The 18,960-nt window shown below is 50.4% G+C and overlaps 1 protein-coding gene across 1 annotated transcript in view; it reads left to right on the top strand.

The window, feature by feature from the left end:
* The first annotated feature begins 656 nt into the window (after nucleotides 1-656).
* MYCBPAP (MYCBP associated protein) overlaps nucleotides 657-18,960 on the top strand; it is a 26,819-nt gene continuing 8,515 nt past the window's right edge. Inside the window, exons 1-14 of the mRNA XM_011999252.1 lie at nucleotides 657-1,042; nucleotides 8,872-8,999; nucleotides 9,614-9,773; nucleotides 9,916-10,019; nucleotides 10,865-11,048; nucleotides 11,296-11,411; nucleotides 11,963-12,110; nucleotides 13,396-13,511; nucleotides 13,602-13,717; nucleotides 14,256-14,364; nucleotides 15,239-15,428; nucleotides 15,877-16,064; nucleotides 17,181-17,327; nucleotides 18,466-18,852. Of these exons, the coding sequence (XP_011854642.1) occupies nucleotides 772-1,042; nucleotides 8,872-8,999; nucleotides 9,614-9,773; nucleotides 9,916-10,019; nucleotides 10,865-11,048; nucleotides 11,296-11,411; nucleotides 11,963-12,110; nucleotides 13,396-13,511; nucleotides 13,602-13,717; nucleotides 14,256-14,364; nucleotides 15,239-15,428; nucleotides 15,877-16,064; nucleotides 17,181-17,327; nucleotides 18,466-18,852 (2,364 nt within the window). The 5' untranslated portion in view covers nucleotides 657-771. The remainder of the gene's footprint in view (nucleotides 1,043-8,871; nucleotides 9,000-9,613; nucleotides 9,774-9,915; nucleotides 10,020-10,864; nucleotides 11,049-11,295; nucleotides 11,412-11,962; nucleotides 12,111-13,395; nucleotides 13,512-13,601; nucleotides 13,718-14,255; nucleotides 14,365-15,238; nucleotides 15,429-15,876; nucleotides 16,065-17,180; nucleotides 17,328-18,465; nucleotides 18,853-18,960) is intronic.

The following is an 18,960-nucleotide window of genomic DNA, read 5'->3' as shown; positions in this document are numbered from 1 at the left end:
GCACAATTTACTGCGTGACTACTGGCACTAAACTTTGGGTTGGGGGCGGGGCCTGAGGTAGCTCCTGCTCTCATACATTCTGAGAGAGTTTGACAATAGGCAACTACATACAAAAAAAAAAAAAAAAAAAAAAAAAAAAAAAATTCCAGAATGCATCAGGGCTCTAGAAGGGGAACAAAGCGGGTGCGTTTATAAACTTAAAATAATCAGAGGCAGTATCTTCAAGGACTGTGAGAATGCCCCAAGTCGGGGCAAAAGTTTTGGCTGTTCGGGGAAGTGATGAAAGGCCAAAGTGGCTGCAGCGAGCGTGGACCCGGGAGGTCACCAGGCGCGTTGGTGCGAGTGGGGGAGGGCCGCCACGGACACCTAAAACCCACGGTATGCCACGCAAGGGGTTTCAGCATGTCCTGAAAGGCCCGATACCCCCGGACCGCTGTGAGGGGGGCAGAGGGAGGTCTCTCGACAGGACGTGGCCTTAGCCGAGGAAGGTGGGAAGCAGGGGCTGGCACCTGCGACGCCCCACCCGCCTCCCGTGGCCTAGCAGCAGGGCGGGGCGAGGCAGGTCCCGCACCCCTACCAGCCAGCCCGCTCCCACCCAGCCCTCGGCTCCCACAACTCGCGGGGGTCCTCGCCCGGGCCCCCTCGCCCCGCCCGGCTGGTGACGTCACGGCGCTCGTCGGCGCCGCCTGTTGCGTCACGGGTCGGGCCAGCGGGGCGTTCTAGGGGTCTTTCGCTCTTGGCGCCGCAGGCGGCGGGCGCGTGCGCAGCCCGATGAAGAAGGTGGTTTCCAAGCAGTCTCCGCCCAAGTTGATTGGTAGGTGCCCTCCCCGCGCGGGGCGCCGGTTGCTACGGACGCAGTGGCGGCCGCTGGCTGGCGGGCGTGCGCGGCGTCGCCGCGGGTGCGGCGCAGCCTCGGTGTCTCGGGGCCGGGCGGTGCAGGGTCACGCTCACCGCCGGGACGGCACCATGAAGTCTCTAAAGAAGGATTCCCGCCTCAAAATAACTCCAACCAGATTATTAGAGGCCGCAGAGAGCTTCAAAGGTTGGCGCTGACTGCCTTGGGCGCTCAGGAGAACCCGACAGGGGAAGCGGTCCCTGGAATAAGTTCAGGACACGGGGCCTGGAGGATGGGGATGGCACCAGGGATGGAGGAAAGATCAGGGGAAGTAGGGTACTGGGGATAGGACCCTTAGGGATGAGGGGGGCAAGGCAGGAAGAACCCACAGCGCACTGGGCCTTGAGAATGGGGACATAGGAAGTGGGAGACTGACAGAGAGGCCTCAGCGACCACTGGCTGGGGAGATGGCCTTGCGCAGGCAGGGATACCTTTACCTCTAACCACATCTTCGGGTGGCATGCAGGAGGCAGGATCCCCAGACTGGATGAGGTGCAGAAGAGCCAGGAAAGAGTTTAAGGGTAGAAGGGCCAGGAATTGGGGTCCTTGGGAAGAGGAAAGAATGGAGTGGTGAAACCAGCCACCTTAATGGGGTTCTTCGGTAGAGGAGGGTTGATGGGGGGCAGGCGTCACTCAGGATTCCTGCTGGAAAAACCCAGAAGAAAAGCCTTGCTTGGCTAGTTCTGTTTTTGACTGCCTTTTCCTACCACGTGCACTTTCCAGCTGGATGACACTTATCCAGCTCCTTTAGCCTGAAAAGAGTCGCTAGATATGACTGCTTCCTGGCCTCTACAGCTTCCTTCTGGTTGCACCTGGGAGAGCCACAGGGCGTCTGATAGCGGACGACTTCCACGGACATGTTCTCATTTGCAGCCCACCCCCTTTTGATCTTTTTTTGCTGTTTCCATTTATTTATTTTTAAATTTCATTTTTAGCCCTTTTTTTGTGTGTGTGTGTGTGGAAACAGGGCTCTTGCTGTGTTGTCCCAGCTAGTGTCAAATTCTTGGCCTCAAGCGATCCTCCTGTCTCAGCCTCACAGACTGCTGGGATTCTAGGCATGGACCACTGCGCCCAGCCTGGTTTTGTTTACTGAGAGCTAGTTTTGTGTGGTACTGTGGCTCACCAGAAGGGTATCGGTATTAACTGTGTGACCCTGGTCCTCAAGAAACTCAGTCTAATGAACGCCTGGAGGAGTAACCAGACAAAGGTAGAAATACAAATGCTGCAATGTAGGTGCCCATCGGGCTTCAGGGGGCTCAGAGCACCTGAGCTAGACCAGGGATGGTTGTAGGGGGACGTCTTCTGAAGAAGGTGACATCTATGGCAGACAAGGAAAAAAAAAGGAGAGGTTTGCTTCTCTAGGTCTAGGAAGCAGCATGAGTTTATGAAACTGTAAATGTGGGAACCAGAAGAGGCTGCACAGTGGGTAGGGCAGGGGCCAGACCATGAAAGGGCTTTATGTACTAGGTCAGAAAGCCTGATGTGCTCTTGCAGGCCCTGGGGAGACCCAGCCTCAGAGTTGTGAAAGCTCAGTGTGAGGAGAGGGGACGCTCAGAAAACTAACAGGAGCTTAGTCGCTTTTCAGTATGGCTCTATGTTTCTTCATGTATAAAAGTCCAACGTTGAGCTGGGCATGGTGGAGCACATCTGCAGTCTCAGCTGCTCAGGAGGCTGTGGCAGGAGGATTGTTCCAGGCCAGGAGTTCATGATCACACCTGTGAATAGCTGACTGCATTCCAGACTGGGCAACACAGTGAGACCCCCATTATTAAAAAAATAAAAGTCCAATGCTGTTTTATGACATTATATGTATATATGTATTTTGAGACAGGGCCTCGCTCTGTCACCCAGGATGGAGTGCAGAGGTACAATCATAGCTCACTATAGCCTTGAACTTCTGGGCTCAAGCGATCCTCCTGCCTCAGCCTCCCAAGTAGCTAGTATTACAGGTGCACACCACCATGCCCGACTAATTTTTTTTTTTTTTGTAGAGACAAGTTGCCCAGGCTGGTCTTGAACTCCTGGGCTCAAGCGATCCTCCCACCTTGGCCTCCCAAAGTGCTGGGATTACAGGCGTGAGCCACCATGCCTGGCCCATGACATACTTTTTACTAATTGAGAGAGAGGGAATATCTGGTCCCCTTTCCCAAGGGCAGTCAAGGGCTTTCCTAGCTACTGCCTCCTGCTCACATAGTTTCTGGGAGATCTTATCAGATTTGAACTGCTATAAACAAATCAAGGAAAGATTTTTTTACTCCATATTTATTTTTAATAAGCAGAAAATTTAGTTTGTTAATTAACCCTTGAGTTAAGAACATGCACCAGAGTGAGGAGGGGAAAAAAAATGAAGTGGTTAGCATGCAAGATATCTTTTTAAAAATATCTCAGGGAAGCCTGTAATGTTGTAGTGCAGTACTCTCCCCCAGCCCCCATATAAGGCAGCTAATGACCAAATGTAATCTTGTAACCTTGTGCGATGTTTCTCCAAAGTCTCTGATGTCTTAAGCAAAAAGGAAAGCAAAAACAGTGACTTAAACCTGTTTCTTGGGACCTGAGAGCCTTTTTGAGTCCCAGTACCCTGCCTTCCCACCATGTGCCCCCCTACCCCTGCTGTCTTGTTGCTAAGAAGCCAAGAACCCTCCCAGCAGTATTAGATTCCCCTCCCCAACGAATTAAAGCTCCGCCCTAGTAAGGACAGCCCCTGCATGGTTCCCCCAGCCCAACCCTAAGGTCAGAATTTCCCAAAGACTTTAGTCAACACTAAAACCAAATAATACTCAGATAAAACAAGAAGCAGAAAGAGTCCAGGTTTCGTCTCCCTCCATAGTTCCCCCCTCTGCATCTCCCTTCCTATCCCCACCTGAGCACCTTGCTTCCAGCCCTCTGGTCCAGCTCCAACAGAGACTGACTGATTACCCCATGCAAGCGGGGTGGTCTCTTTTACCCCTCACTGTCAGCATCAAGGGAGAAATGTCAGCTGGGTGGCTCACCAGGAGCCCTATAGCTTGGGATTCCAGACCAAAGAACCAGAGAGTGCTGGGCCTCTACAGGCTCAGTAGTCAGACATACCTCAGCCCTGTGGAGTCTTCCTGCAGGTCCTAAAATGATCCCTGGGGCTCTTCCTTCCCTGGTCTTCCCAGCTTGCCTCTGCCTCTCTGGTCCATCTGGCTCTCCGCATCTGATGAATCATTCTGAAATGCGCGTGTCATCAACTCACTCCCTGGACCAAAGATCAGATGCCTGAGCCATGCTTTACAAAGCTGTCATGCTCTGGTTTCCCTCTCATCCCCAACATCACCACCTCCCCAGCAAGTTTTCTGTGTTATCGTGCCACTCACATGCCATGCTCAGCCCTGCTTCTTGGTTTGCTTGGACTTTGACCTCACCTGGAGCATCCCGGTTTGCTGCTATACCTGTACCTCTCTCTCCTTCGAGGCCTGCCTCAGCCTGTGGAGCCACCTCTGCAGCTGTTCCTCTGAACCCTTCTTCAGAGCCCTGAACTGTGTAATCCACATGGATCTGTTCCTTTTTTGATGTCTAACCAAACCTATTGCCTGTACTGCAAATGTAGGAACTCCTCTACTATGTTATGATTGGTGTATATTCACGTCTATTACATTTTTCAGTACCTCAAGAGAAGGAGCCATATCTCAACCTTTTATACTAGCTTTGTAGTTTATAGCACATAGAAGAGGCTTGGTAAACGGTCCCTAGGAGCAATTTAAGATATATATATATCCCTGGGCACAGTGGCTCATGCCTGTAATCCCAGCACTTTGGGAGGCTGAGGTGAGCACATCACCTGAGGTCAGGAGTTTGAGACCAACCTGGCCAACATGGTGAAACTCTGTCTCTACTAAACATACAGAAAATAGTTGGGTGGCCGGGCGTGGTGGCTCATGCCTGTAATCCCAGCACTCTGGGAGGTTGAGGCAGGTGGATCACCTGAGGTCAGGGGTATGAGACCAGCCTGGCCAACATGGTGAAACCCTGTCTCTACTAAACATACAGAAAATAGTTGGGCGGCCGGGCGCGGTGGCTCATGCCTGTAATCCCAGCACTCTGGGAGGTTGAGGCAGGTGGATCACCTGAGGTCAGGAGTTCAAGACCAGCCTAGTCAACATGGTGAAACCCAGCCTTTACTAAAAATACAAAAATTAGCAAGGTGTGGTGGCTGTCTCTTATACACATCTAGATGTGTATAAGAGACAGTCCCAGCACTTTGGGAGGCTGAGGTGGGTGGATCACCTGAGGTCAGGAGTTCAAGACCAGCCTAGTCAACATGGTGAAACCCAGCCTTTACTAAAAATACAAAAAAAAAAAAAAAAGCTGGGCGTGGTGGCGCATGCCTGTATTCCCAGCTACTTGGGAGGCTGAGGCAGGAGAATCACTTGAGCCTGGGAGGCGGAGGTTGCAGTGAGCCGAGATCGCACCAGTGAGCCAAGATCACGCCACTGCACTCCAGCCTGGGGGACAGAGTGAGACTCCATCTCAAGAAAAAAAAATGTATATATCATTTTAATGAATATTTTATTAACTAGAACATACCACTCCTTGACTGTATGCAGTAACAGAGCATTTATTGGACTACATTAAAGATAACTTTCTCAGAATAACCTTAGACCAGAGTTTTACTATTTCAATCTAAACCAAACATGAAAGATTGGCTTCTCTATCACTGAAGGGATGCGAGCTTTGGCCCCCAAAAATCTTCAGCAGTGTTGAAAGTTTCTGTTGACACGTGGTAATTGTGTACCCACCAGTAAAAAACACACATCTGGAGATGTTTAATCACTTGGAAAGATGTCAACCCAGTCAAGGTTATGGATAGAGGAAGCAAATGCCCTAGAAAATACAGGTAATACCAAAATATTTACAAAAGCAGACCTTCAACTGATCTCAGTTCTCATAGGCTGCCACCCACTTTGGTGAGTTTGTGTAGAAGGGAGAGGGGAGGTAGAAATCAAAGCCCAAGGCTGCATCTCCACACTTGGCGGCAGATGACACTGGAACTCAGGGTTCAGCTGTCAGCCCTGCATGTGTGTTTGTGTGCACAGAGGCATGCATTTAACAGACAGATACTCCCGAACCTTCGCTGACCCCATTACAGAAACAGACTGTGGATGATAGGCCGAATTTATTATTTTTTTCTAACAGAAAAACAAAAAAATTTTTAAGAATAGGTTCTCCTGTGTTGCCCAGGCTGGTTTTGAACTCCTGGCCTCAAGCAGTCCTCCCATCTCAGCCTCCCAAAGTGTTGGGATTACAAGCGTGAGCCACTGCACCTGGCCAACAGGCTGAATTTAGAACTATGTTTGGAATGATTTTGGTGTGAGTTTTTTTGGCCACCAACTCTATGGAAATTTCCTTTAAAAAAGTTTGATTTTATTAACCAAAACACCTGCCTTGATGTTTTAGTGATACTGCCTCTTAAAGATTACGGTGCTGTGAGAAGCAGTGGATAAAACTAAATTTTGTTTTAAACTCCCTAAAGGCAGAACTTAGATTTTCTTTTGATTGTTTTATGTAGGGCCTTATATCAAACCATTCTGAACCAGAGGGAAAATGACAGGGTTGACCAGCCAGAGAAATGAGATGTGTTTGAACCTGTTAAGCCACCTCTGTGAAAGGAAGGCAGGGAGTGTGTCCTCGTTGGAAAGTGACCTGTGACCCCCTTCTGCCCCAGGTGTTGTCAATGTCATGCTCTGGCTGCCACAACAGACTCTTAAATACATTCATACACTCATCTCGGTCTTGCAGGATTTTTTGTTTTGTTTTCTTAGACAAACAAGACAGGGTCTTGTTCTGTCACCCAGGCTCGAGTGCAGTGGCACAATCTTGGCTCACTGCAGCCTTGACCTCCTGGGCTCATGCTGTCCTTCCCCTCAGCCTCTCAAGTGGTTGGGACTACAGGCATGTACTACCATGCCTGGGTAATTTTTGTATTTTCTTTATAGAGCCCAGACTGGTCTTGAACTGCTGGGCTCAAGCAATCTGCCTGCCTTGGCCTCCCAAGATCTTGCAACTCTTAATCCATTCCTTGGCATGCTATATTACCCATGGGGTAAGCCTTCACATGGCTCACTGAGCTCTGCACGATATGGCTGCTGCTGCTCTCTCTGGGCTCTGCCTCTTCCCTCCCACCTCACCACACTCCAGCTATTTAAAAACACATGCTTTGAGTTCCAGGGATGTGCTCCGTTCTCTTGCCTCTATGCCTCTATATGTTATTTTCTTTGGAATGCCTGTTCCCCAGGGCCCTTTCCTTTCTCCAACTTCTTTCTTCAGCTCTGTTAAACATCCCTTCCTTAGGAAGCCCTCCCTGACCCCCCCGCCTCCCACACCTGCCGACTCTGGGCTGGGTATTCCTCCCCACCATGTTCCTGTAGTTACTCTGGTTCAGTCTGTTTCACGGTCTTGTTTCCCACTGGGCATGTGCTCTTTAAAGACAAGCTCTGACATAGATCCCCAGAACCTAGCACAGTGCCTGGCACGGAGAAGCTGCTTAAACAATCTTTTTTTTTTTTTTTTGAGATGGAGCCTCGCTCTGTTGCCCAGGCTGGAGTGCAGTAGCCGGATCTCAGCTCACTGCAGCTCCACCTCCCAGGTTTACACCATTCTCCTGCCTCAGCCTCCCGAGTAGCTGGGACTACAGGTGCCCGCCACCTCGCCCGACTAGTTTTTTGTATTTTTTAGTAGAGACGGGGTTTCACCGTGTTAGCCAGGATGGTCTCGATCTCCTGACCTCGTGATCTGCCCGTCTCGGCCTCCCAAAGTGCTGGGATTACAGGCTTGAGCCACCGCGCCCGCTCAACAATCTTTATTTAATGAAATAGTGTGCAATAAATGGCCAGTGGTGAATGTTCTGCTTCCCCCACAGAGATTCTGCATTTTAACCAGTGTCTTATGAAACCCAATGCCTTCACCCAGAAGCATGGATCAGTGCCAGCACTGGAGGACACTGGCAAAACATCTAGTTCAGTTGTCCCAAACCACTGTGCATCAGAATCACCTAGGGAGTTGAAAAAATTACAGCTCCCTAGGCCCTGGCTCCATGCAGTAGCCAGGAAGCTGTATTCATAAAACTCCTCCCAAGATTCTGAGGCAGACATTGGACTAATAGTTGGGAACCACTGATTTAGTCCAACTGACTCTTTGTACACATGGGAAGCCTGAGGCCTAGAGAGGTTAAGTGATGTGTGCCCAAGACTGTCCAGCTTATAAATAGCATAACCTGAAATGGAACATCTTTTTGCATATTAAAAATAATCTTTTTTGTACAGATGGAGTCTCAACTATGTTGCCCAGGCTAGTCTTGAACTCCTGGGCCCAAGCAATCCGCCTGCCTTGGCTTCTCAAAAGTGTTGGGATTCCAGGCTTGCACCATGGCACCCGAAATGAACATCTTTTTGTTTTGTTTTGTTTTTGAGACAGAGTCTCGCTCTGTTGCCCAGGTTGGAGTGCAGTAGCGCGATCTCAACTCACTGCAACCTCTACTTCCCAGGCTCAAGTGATTCTCCTGCCTCAGCTGCCCGAGTAGCTGGGACTACAGGCATGGGTCTGGCTAATTTTTGTATTTTTAGTGGGGACGGGGTTTCACCATGTGCCGGCTGGTCTCGAACTCGTGGCCTCAAGTGATCCTCCTGTGTCAGCCTCCTAAAGTGCTGGGATTACGGGCATGAGCCACCATACCTGGCCTGAAATGAAGCATCTTCTGATCTAAATTCTGGCTACAGAAGTCTTAGTCACTGTGGTGAGCCAGAGGCTGTGGGTAGGGGGACCCTCCAGAGGGAACGCCTCTTGCCCCAGCAAAGTGCCACCCAGGCCACCTTGGCAGCCTCTGCTACCTCTTCAGCTGGTCAGCTCTGCACCGCACCCCCCATGGAGTCTAGTATATATTTATACTTTTGTGTGTATATATTGACATATACAGAAGGAGCTCTTTAAGGACTTAATAACTTTCTGCTTCTCTTCAGAAAAGAAACGGGCAAAGGGACCTGAACAACCCACACCCCCAATTCAGGAAGAGCCTGAACCTGTTAGCAATGTCCTACAAGGAGATGACATTCTTGCTTTGGCCATTAAGAAGGAAGACTTGAAGGAGGTGAGGATGAAGCCTAAGCTTCCCTTATCATAGAAATGTTTCCCTGCCAGCAGCCTGAGTGGTCTAGAACACCAGCCATGTCCACTGTCTTCCCACCATCTCCCTACTCATGGGGAGTGTCTAACTCCATGCAAAAATCCACTGAACACAGATTCTTTTCACTTTACCACCTTAAGGAATTCACTGTGTTGTCTGTTTTAACATTTCTGAGATTCCTATAGAACCACGGGGGAAATGAGATGATGAGGTATCTTGTTCCCATAGAGGTAGGTGCCATCATTCCCATTTCACAGAAGGGAGAATGAGTTTAAGGAGCAAAGGTACAGCTCTGGGTAAAGCTGCTAAACCCTAACCCCATGCTTCACCTGGGAGAGTCAGCCACCTCTCACCTGAACTATCTGGAGGCATAAGATGTTCTTTTTTTTCCCTCCAGGATATTACTAAGTCACATATCTGTTACACAGGCATTTCCTCAACAGAACATATGGGCAGAGCTGAAGACACAGATCTGTCAGCCTTCAGGAACTCCACCTAGAACTAGAACGGAGGAGATGGGTGGTGCTCTTCCTCCTTCCACTACAGGTGGAATTCTCCTTTGTTTTATTTCTTTTTAGCAACATATTCCTCGCCTTACTGAAAAGGAAGATAAACGCGTCATTACCCAGAAATTTATCATCCGTAAACTCAAACCCACGGATCCTAGGAGGAAGGTCTGCCACCTTGTAGCACGTCCTGCAAATACCGATGCAGCCACAAAGCCTCTGGACTACTCTGGTACACCCAGTCTCAGCCCTGGCTTTACTGTCTTTCAACTCATGGGTCAACCTCAAGAGAAACCCAGTCTCCATCAGAAAGTTGCCCTCTTGAGAGTTGCCCACCCACAGCTTCTTTCCCCTTTCTTCTTTTATCCTCACAGGTCCCGGTGACAGCTTCGATGGCATTGACCAGATCCTGCCCCACCACATCTTGGGGAGTCTCCAGGACTTTAAGAGAATTGCACTTGCTCGAGGGAACACCCGGGTTTGTTTGCACAGAACTACCCGGATGACAGCAGTCACTGAAGTCATTTCGGTCTTCCACCTGACAGAGTCAAGCAGGGCTGGGGTTAAAGAGACAGTTTAGTCTCTAGGTTTCGAGTCTCAGTTGATAAGGGACCCTCTCCCAGAATAGTTAGACACTTCAGTTGCAAGGCACAAAAGACAGCTGAAGCTGGCTTCAGTGAAGTCGGGGATTTACTGTAAGGATTCCAGAGACTGCCTCATGGAACCCAAAGGTGGGAGTACCTGGGTCTGAGTAGACTGAACCCAGAAAGGCATCAGGACTCAGGGCCCACATGCCTCATTTCCTTCTGCTCTGTGCACTGTCTTGATTTTCCCTTCTCTGGAGACTGGCCTGCCCTCCTCACTCCACGTGGTGGAGGAAGGTGGCTTCCCATTGCTTCCTGGGCCATGGGAAGATTCTGTATCTTTTCAACCTTCCCATCATGCAGTGCTTCTCCTGTCTCTTCCCCTTGCTTCCCTGGATCCAGGCTGACTCTGGTCAGGCGCTAAGGGGCCTGGGGCCATATAAGAATGCTTCCATTTACACATGGGTGAAGGTGTCAATCAACGTCAGTTGTGAGGAGGACCAATAACACTAGAAGATGTTGACCCCAATCTTGAAACAGAAGTTCCCTTTCTGTGGGAGAAACCAGGGCACCCTGGTTCTGGGATTTATTTTCTGTCACTGGCTACCCTGGAGTCCTGAAGAGGAGAGATTCTCAGCACAGTGGGATAACAGCATGGGTTTAGGCCTCAGGAAATGTGTGCTCAGCTCCGCCCAGAGCCTTCTCACCGCCCTCCACATGCCTATGTTGTACTTTTCAGCTGGCTGAGCTGATACCTACCTCACCCTGTCTGATGACCCTCATCTCTGCTAAAGGAGAGTCAAAGCAAAAAGCCCCAAAAGAAGAGAAGAGACCTCCCTGGGCCCCACCTCCTCAGCACAACTTTCTGAAAAACTGGCAGCGTAACATAGCCCTGCGGAAGAAGCAGCAGGAAGCCCTCAGTGGTGAGCAGAGCAGACAGGGCTCCCGCCCAGCCTCCATCTGGCGCAAGGCTCTGCTGGATTGTTTACTCCTCCAGAGCCTGGCCTCGGGCTGACCACATTTGTGCTGTTCACTCCCAAGAGTGTCTCACTCTGAAGCTTCAGTGGGTCCTGAAATCAGCCCCGTGAGGGAGGCTGCCCGATGCAGACTGCCAAGGCCCCTGTTTGTTCTGGTTTGGCAGAGTGGCTGCAATCTTGCCTCTCTCTCTAGAACACCTAAAGAAGCCGATCAGTGAGCTGCTCATGCACACTGGGGAGACCTACAGACGGATCCAGGAGGAGCGGGAGCTCATTGACTGCACACTTCCAACGCGGCGTGATAGGAAAGTGAGGCCACCTGTCCTAAGTGCCCGGGGGGCAGAGGGTGGCACGGAGGAGGGGGGTGGGGGGCAGGTGTCTGGACACAGGGATGCTGGTTTCAGGTGGCACAGCTGGGGAGAAAAAACCTATCCATTGCAAAGCATCATTAAGCCCTCAAGGCCTTTACTAAATTCTGTGATTAGTCAGTAAAGTTATTCAGCCTGTGGTGGCCACACAGGTAGCGAGTTATTAGAGTAGTCTTAGTGTTTGTCTCCTAGGAGCTTAGACTGAGTGGAGCCTACACCCTAAGGAGAGAGGCTGAAGAGTTCCCCCGTCTTTGTTCTGGTAGACCAGTGCAGTACCTGTACCAACCCACACCATCTGGCTGGGGGCTGGTAAAGATGACAACAGGGTGTCCAGAAAACGCGGCAGTGGATGCTTCTGTTCTGCAATCATGGCAGCAGTGAATTCCCCAGAGGGAGCATCTGTAGCCTGTGGTGGTGCTTGTCTTCCCACATCTCCACCAGCATCTGGCTGAGGTGTCCAGGTAATCTGACTCACCTTTCCTTCCTTGCCAGAGCTGGGAGAACAGTGGGTTCTGGAGTCGACTGGAATACTTGGGAGATGAGATGACAGGTCTGGTCATGACCAAGACAAAAACTCAGCGTGGCCTTATGGAGCCCATCACTCACATCGGGAAGCCCCACTCCATCCGGGTGGAGACAGGTGAGGCGCAGGGCTGTAAGCCAGCTGGCATCTTGTGCCTGGCCCAGAGGCAGGGTAGTGTGGCAGTGGCCAGCATGGCTCTACAGTGCGGCCCAGGGCCTGTTTCTCTGTGGCCTTAGGCAAGTCCCAGAGTCTTCCTGAAGTCTGGCTCCCTCTTCCTTTTCTTCAGTAAAACAGTGAGAGAGCTAGGAGACTGGAGTGCAGCCACAGAGCTGCCGTCCAGTGTGGAGCCTTGAGCTGCATGCCGCCGGTGAGCACCTAGACCGTGGCTGCCCTGCACTGAGAAGTGCTGTCAACTGGACACTGGCTTTAGTGTGAAAACAATATATTTTATTAATCATTTTTATATTGATTACATGTCAAAATGACAATATTTTTTATATACTGAGTTAAATAAACTATATTACTAAAATGAGGCTGGGCACAGTGGCTCACGCCTGTAATCCCAGCACTTTGGGAGGCTGAGGCAGATGGATCACTTGAGGTCAGAAGTTCAAAACCAGCCTGGCCAACATGGTGAAACCCCATCTCTACTAAAAATACAAAAATTAGCTGGGCATGGTGGTGCGTGCCTGTAATCCCAGCTACTTAGGAGGCTGAGGCAGGAGAATTGCTTGAATCTGGGAGGTGGAGGTTGCAGTGAGCCAAGATCATGCCACAGCACTCCAGCCTGGGCAACAAGAGCAAAACTCTGTCTCAAAAAATAAATAAATAAATAAAATAAACTATATTACTAAAATGAATCCCACCTGTTTCTTTTTTCCTTTTTCAGTGTGGCATCTAGAAAACTTTCAGTGACACATGTGGCTTGTGTTTGTGGTTTGCATCCTGTTTCTCTTGAGCATATCTGCTTTAGAGCTTGCCAGGCTGCCTGGGTTCAGGTCCCAGCCATGTCGTGTTAGTGAACCCCAGAGTGGTTGAACCCCTCTGGCCTGTAGTTTCCTTATCTGTAAAATATGCACAGAGTTGTGATAGGGCTAAATGAGATATGAAATGTATTAAGTTCTGACTCATTGTTAAGCACTCAATAAAAGGTAGCTGCTATTATCATTTTTACTATAATCCAAAAATTTGGCTATTTGGAAGCTAATTTTGCAGGAGTCTTGTGTAGGGCTGCTGAGGAGATACGGGACAGGAGAGCGGAGTCCAGCTGCTGCAGGGAAGCTGTATTTTTCATCCTTCCTAGAAATGGTGTTGGGATAGGCACTCTCAGAGCCCTTGAGAAGTGGGTGAGCAAGGGGGCATGGCAGCAGCCTGTGTTGAGGGTCCTTGGACCTCATGCTAGGATTACCAGCCCAGAGGGACGCTTCATACCGCTACACCTGGGATCGGAGTCTATTTCTGATCTACCGACGCAAGGAGCTGCAGAAAATCATGGCAGAGATGGATTTCAGCCAGCAGGTTAGTATGGCCTCCATGCCCCAGTCAGAAGCCTCTTGGGGCAGTGCCTGTCTTCAGTCAGCTCTTCTAACCTTTCTCCATCTCTCGGAGGATATTGATGGCCTGGAGGTGGTGGGCAAAGGGCAGCCCTTCTCAGCTGTTACTGTGGAAGACTACACAGTGTTTGAAAGAAGTCAGGGAAGCTCCTCTGAAGAGACAACATACTTGTGAGTGCAGCCTGAACCCGGGGGAGGGAGGCTGAAGAGTTCTCCAGCAACTACCAGTATGAAAGAGCAGGCTTCCCTCCCTGAGATCAGGGTGCCTCCAGCCTAGCTTCTCTCCAGTGGTTGCCACCCACTCCTTGAACCCATTCCAGCAGCTGTGCTAGCTTTCCTGTTGCCACCTGCTCCTTTCCAACAACTAACTCCTAATGGGGATTTCCCAGACATTCCCTTGCTGGTCAAGTGAGGGCTCTCTAGACCCTCCCACTGCTGTGCATCTTGAATGCCTCTGGCATGGGGAGTCTATGTATTTCTGTGTACCACGAATAGCTCTGGCAGGAGGGCTTGAAGAGTCTGTGTGTTTCTAAGAACCTCCCACCTAGAGCAATGGGTCAGGAGGAAGCTGCACAGGAGTGGAGTTGATCATACTCCATTGCAGGGTGGAGCTGGTTGTGTTTCTAGGCTTCCTGGTGACCATTTCTGTGGGTTCCACATGGCATGACTGGCAGCCTAAGAGAAAATAAGTCATTGGCTTTTCTTACAGAGGCACATTGGCAAGTTCCTCTGATGTCCCCATGCCTATTCTCGGCCCTTCTCTTCTGTTCTGTGGGAAGCCAGCTTGCTGGATCAGAGGCAGTAATCCACAGAACAAGGTAAAACTGCCTTCACCGCACCTGCTGGGAGGGCCTCCCTCGGGGGTGCAGCCCCGAGGTGTCTGTGGCAGTTACCAGCAGCCTGCACAGTCTCCTGTTTGCGTTTTTATCTGGTCGTGCATTCAGCTTATCTGAAAATGGTGACAGCAATACTAACTTGAGCAAGAATAAAATCACAAGGCTGCAGACTGTCATAAGCCACTTGGGGCTTATACCTAGCCCCCAAGCATGTAAACAAGCAAACTCTCTCAAGTAGGTATGGCTCTAAGAAGGTTCTAAGATATTCTTCAGATGCTAAGGAATAGAAATGTTTATTGGGTATAAAATATATTTTATCTGACCAGGCGTGGAGGTTCACGCCTGTAATCCCAGCACTTTGGGAGGCTGACGTGGCTGGATCACCTGACATCAGGAGTTCAAGACCAGCCCTGGCCAACATGGTGAAACCCTATCTCTATACTAAAAATACAAAATAGCAGGGCGTGGTGGCGGACACCTATAATCCCTGCTACTTGGAAAGCTGAGGCAGGAGAATTGCTTGAACCTGGGAGGCAGGGTTGTAGTGAACTGAGATCACACCATTGCACTCCAACCTGGGTGACAAGAGCGAAACTCTGTCTCAAAAAAAAATTATATATAAATATATATATAATTATATTTATATATATATTATCTTCTCTTCTTACTATTGAGGGTAACCTCAGAGACAACCACATTGGAGTAGGATATCACTCTGTGTGACAGTGGCCAAGCCCTGGAGGCCTGGGACACGAGACTTGCAGTGCTAAAGCCAGAAAAGTCCTGGGCAGACCAGATGAGTTGCTCACTCTAGGCCAGGGTCTCCAGCAAAGACATTTGTCCCTTCTCCTTCCAGAGGCAGGTCGGGATTGCTGTTCACTTGACCTTTGAAACCCTAGAAGGCGAGAAAACCTCCTCAGAACTGACTGTGGTCAATAATGGCACCGTGGCCATTTGGTATGACTGGCGACGGCAGCACCAACCGGACACTTTCCAAGACCTGAAGAAAAACAGGATGCAGCAATTTTACTTTAACAGCCGGGAAGGTACTTGGGAGAAGCCACCCTACACGCTGGCTCCTGTCTGGGGCTGGTTTTATCCTCATGAGACATCAAAATTTAGTTATGACCCAGCTCCTGTAAGTTTGAGTCCCTCTCATTCCTTCCGTAAAATGTGTGGCCTGACTATTCATGTCTGTTGAGAGACTGATGGAACTTGAGAACCCGGGGACGTGAGCCACCAGGGAGCAGAAACGTTCTAGGGGCTCAGTTATCTAGATGCACAGGCCTGGAGCTAGGGTGGCCAGCTGTCTCCGTTTGCCTGGGACTTTAGCACTCAAAATCCCCCTTTCCAGGAAACCTCTCAGCCCTGGGCAAACTGGGATGGTTGGCCAGTCACCTGGCCTGGGGCTCAGTTAACTGCATGTAGCAGCATACAGGTCTGGGGCTCAGCCAGCTCCTGCATGTTGAAAACCTCAGTCTCTGTCCCTCTCAGGTGTGATTCTGCCTGGAGAAACTAAAACCTTTACCTTCTTCTTCAAGTCTTTGACTGCTGGGATCTTCAGGGAATTTTGGGAGTTTCGAACCCATCCTACTCTATTAGGAGGTGCTGTGCTGCAAGTCAATCTCCATGCAGTCTCCCTGACCCAGGATGTTTTTGAGGATGAGAGGAAAGTACTGGAGGTAAGGGACCCAGGACCATGGCCGCTCTGAGCATCGGCTAGGGTATCCTGCTATTCTTCCTGGCAGTGCCTGCAGGGATGGTATTTCTCCCAGCCTAAGAGGAGAACTGAATTTTTAGCAAACAGGTAACTACTTTTGCTCCACGAACACTTCCCAGGGTTTGTGATGTAAAAGATGGGTGCACTGGCTAGGCAGGTGAGGAGCAGCTTGCAGCAATGCCATGCATGGCCCCACTGAGTTAGAAAGAAATTAGACTGAGCCTAAGAGGCAGACTGTGTAAAGTACAAATAATGCATGGCCCTATGCACTGGTCTGTGTTTTGTTCATCGCTGTCTAGTACTATACAGTGGAGTTGCGTTTAACTGACAAGACTTCAAAACCAGGGATAATAATTAATAAATAGCAGGGTGAGTCTGCCCACCGTCCCACTCAATCAGCTGACAACTCTGGAGTGAGTGTGAGGTGGGAGCTGGGAATCTGTTCCCCCGAATCAGTTTCACAGTGTGGCCATCTGAGCCATGCATCCTGGGATTTGGTAGAAAGCTGCGCTTTTTTATTTTTTGTGGTCCCCAGTCACAAGGCCGGCTCCTTCAGCTGGAGCTCAGCCAGTGGTGATCAAAGGTCATTTTGACAATGTCATGCTTGCTTTACTCACTGACTGTAGCACTCATGTCTCACACAAGGTGCCCCTCCCCTGTGTTTCTGTGACACTGACTAAAGCCTGATGAAGGTTCACCACCATCCTCAGAAGCACCCCCACTGTGTGCCCCACCCCTTCTTCCTAATCTGGTGACATGCTAACTGCATGACCACCAGGCCCCAGGCAGCAGCAGCCTTCCCTGGAACTGGCCCTCCTCTGGATCCTTTTCATCCATTTTAAGGAACAAGGATGTCTGGAGAGATTCAGAGGCTTTCGGGTCTTAGAACAGGCGTGTGTGTGTGTGTGTGTGTGTGTGTGTGTGTGTGTGTGTGTGTGAGAGAGAGAGAGAGAGAGAGCGCCAATGCCAGGAACTCAGACCCTAGGAAGGCACAAAGTCCTGGGGGCTCCAACTTCCTGAAGGATGCATGGGTTTTGAGAGCCTGGGCTGCCATCCTCTGCCACCTTCCCATTTGCAGAGCAAACTGACGGCCCATGAGGCAGTCACCATCGTTCACGAAGTGCTGCAGGAGGTGCTGATGGGGGTCTTGACCCCGGAGCGCACACCATCACCTGTGGATGCCTATCTCACCAAGGAAGACTTGTTCCGACACAGGAATCCTCAGGTGAGGCCCAGCACCGGCCTCTGTCCCATCATGTGTGCCCTGAGTCAAGGGTCCCCAACCCCCAGGTCGCACAGCAGCAGGTGAGCAGTGGGTGAGCCAGCATTACCGCCTGAGCTCTGCCTCCTGTCAGATCAGCAGTGGCATTAGATTCTCATAGGAGCGCAAATCTTATTGTGAACTGCACATGCGAGGGATCAAGGTTACACACTCCTTATGAGAATCTAACTAATGCCTGATGATCTGAGGTGGAACAGTTTCATCCTGAAACCATTCCCCTACTCCCTGCCATCCGTGGAAAAATTGTCTTCCATGAAACCAGTCCCTGGTGCCAAAAAGGTTGTGACTGCTGCCGTAGGTGAGAGTAATAGCAAACTCTTCTATGTGTCAAACTCTGTTCTGCACATCTTCCATGAATACCTCACCTCTCCTCACAGCAGTCCTATGAGATGGGTACTACTTATTTTTATTTATTTATTTTTTAGAAATAGCATGTCACTCTGTCACACTCCAGGCCAGAGTATAGTGTCCCCACTCATAGCTCACTGTGACCTCAAACTCCCCAGCTCAGGTGATCCTCCCACCTCAGCCTCCTGAGTAGCTAGGACTACAGGCATGCATCACCATGCTCAGCTAATTTCTCTCTCTTTTTTTTTTTTTTTTTTTTGGTAGAGATAGGATCTCTCTCTGTCACACAGGCCAGTCTTGAACTCCTGGGTTCAAGTGATCCTCCTACCCTGGCCTCCCAAAGCACTGGGATTGCAGGCTTGAGCCATTGGTCCTGGTACTATTTACATCCTCATTTACATTGAGGAAACTGAGGCCCAGAAAGATGAAGTAATTTGCCCAGGGTAATTTTGCTAATAAGTGGATTCCTGATGAGAACGGAGCTTCACAACTCCTTCATTCAAACCCAGGCTTCCTTGGAAGCCCAAATGCAAAAAAATAGCTTCAACTTGGAGGTTCCCAGGTTGAAAAGGAAGTAGGGGGCCCCTCTGGCTGCAGCCCTCCTGCTGGCTTCCTCCCTGCCTCCTCCATCAGTGCTCTCAGGGGAATGGGAAGAAGCCAGGTCCAGCTGGCATCGGCTCCGGTGCCTGCACCCCAGCCTCTCCCTCACAAGCCTTCCCATCTTCTGCTGCAGCTGCATTACGAGCACCAAGTGGTGCAAAGCCTGCATGAACTGTGGCGCCAGTACATGACTCTGCCCCCCAACGCTGAGGAGGCCAGGCCAGGGGACAAGGAGCACGTCAGCCCCATAGCCACAGAGAAGGCCTCTGTGAATGCCGAGCTCTTACCGCGCTTTAGGAGCCCCATTTCTGAACCTCAAGTGCCCCAGCCTGAGAACGAGGCCCTCAGGGAATCCGGATCCCAGAAGGCCAGAGTGGGAACCAAGAGTCCTCAGCAGAAGAGCATCGTGGAGGAGATCCTGGTGGAGGAAAGCCCAGATGTGGACAGCGCCAGGAGCCCCTGGGAGCCGGATGGCCTTCCCCTGCTGGAGTGGAATCTCTGCTTGGAGGATTTCAGAAAGGTGCTTCCAAGACCCTGGAAGGCGTTGGTAGAGAATATTCCTGTCTCGAACCAACAAAGGAGGCCCCAGTAGCCCCTCTTGCTCCATGGGCAAAGAAACAAAATCTGA

This window comes from Mandrillus leucophaeus, unplaced genomic scaffold (assembly GCF_000951045.1).
Source record: "Mandrillus leucophaeus isolate KB7577 unplaced genomic scaffold, Mleu.le_1.0 Scaffold59, whole genome shotgun sequence".
NCBI classification, from domain to species: domain Eukaryota; kingdom Metazoa; phylum Chordata; class Mammalia; order Primates; family Cercopithecidae; genus Mandrillus; species Mandrillus leucophaeus.
The sequence above is the reverse complement of the archived record's forward strand: the minus strand, read 5'-3'. Positions and strand labels throughout refer to the sequence as shown.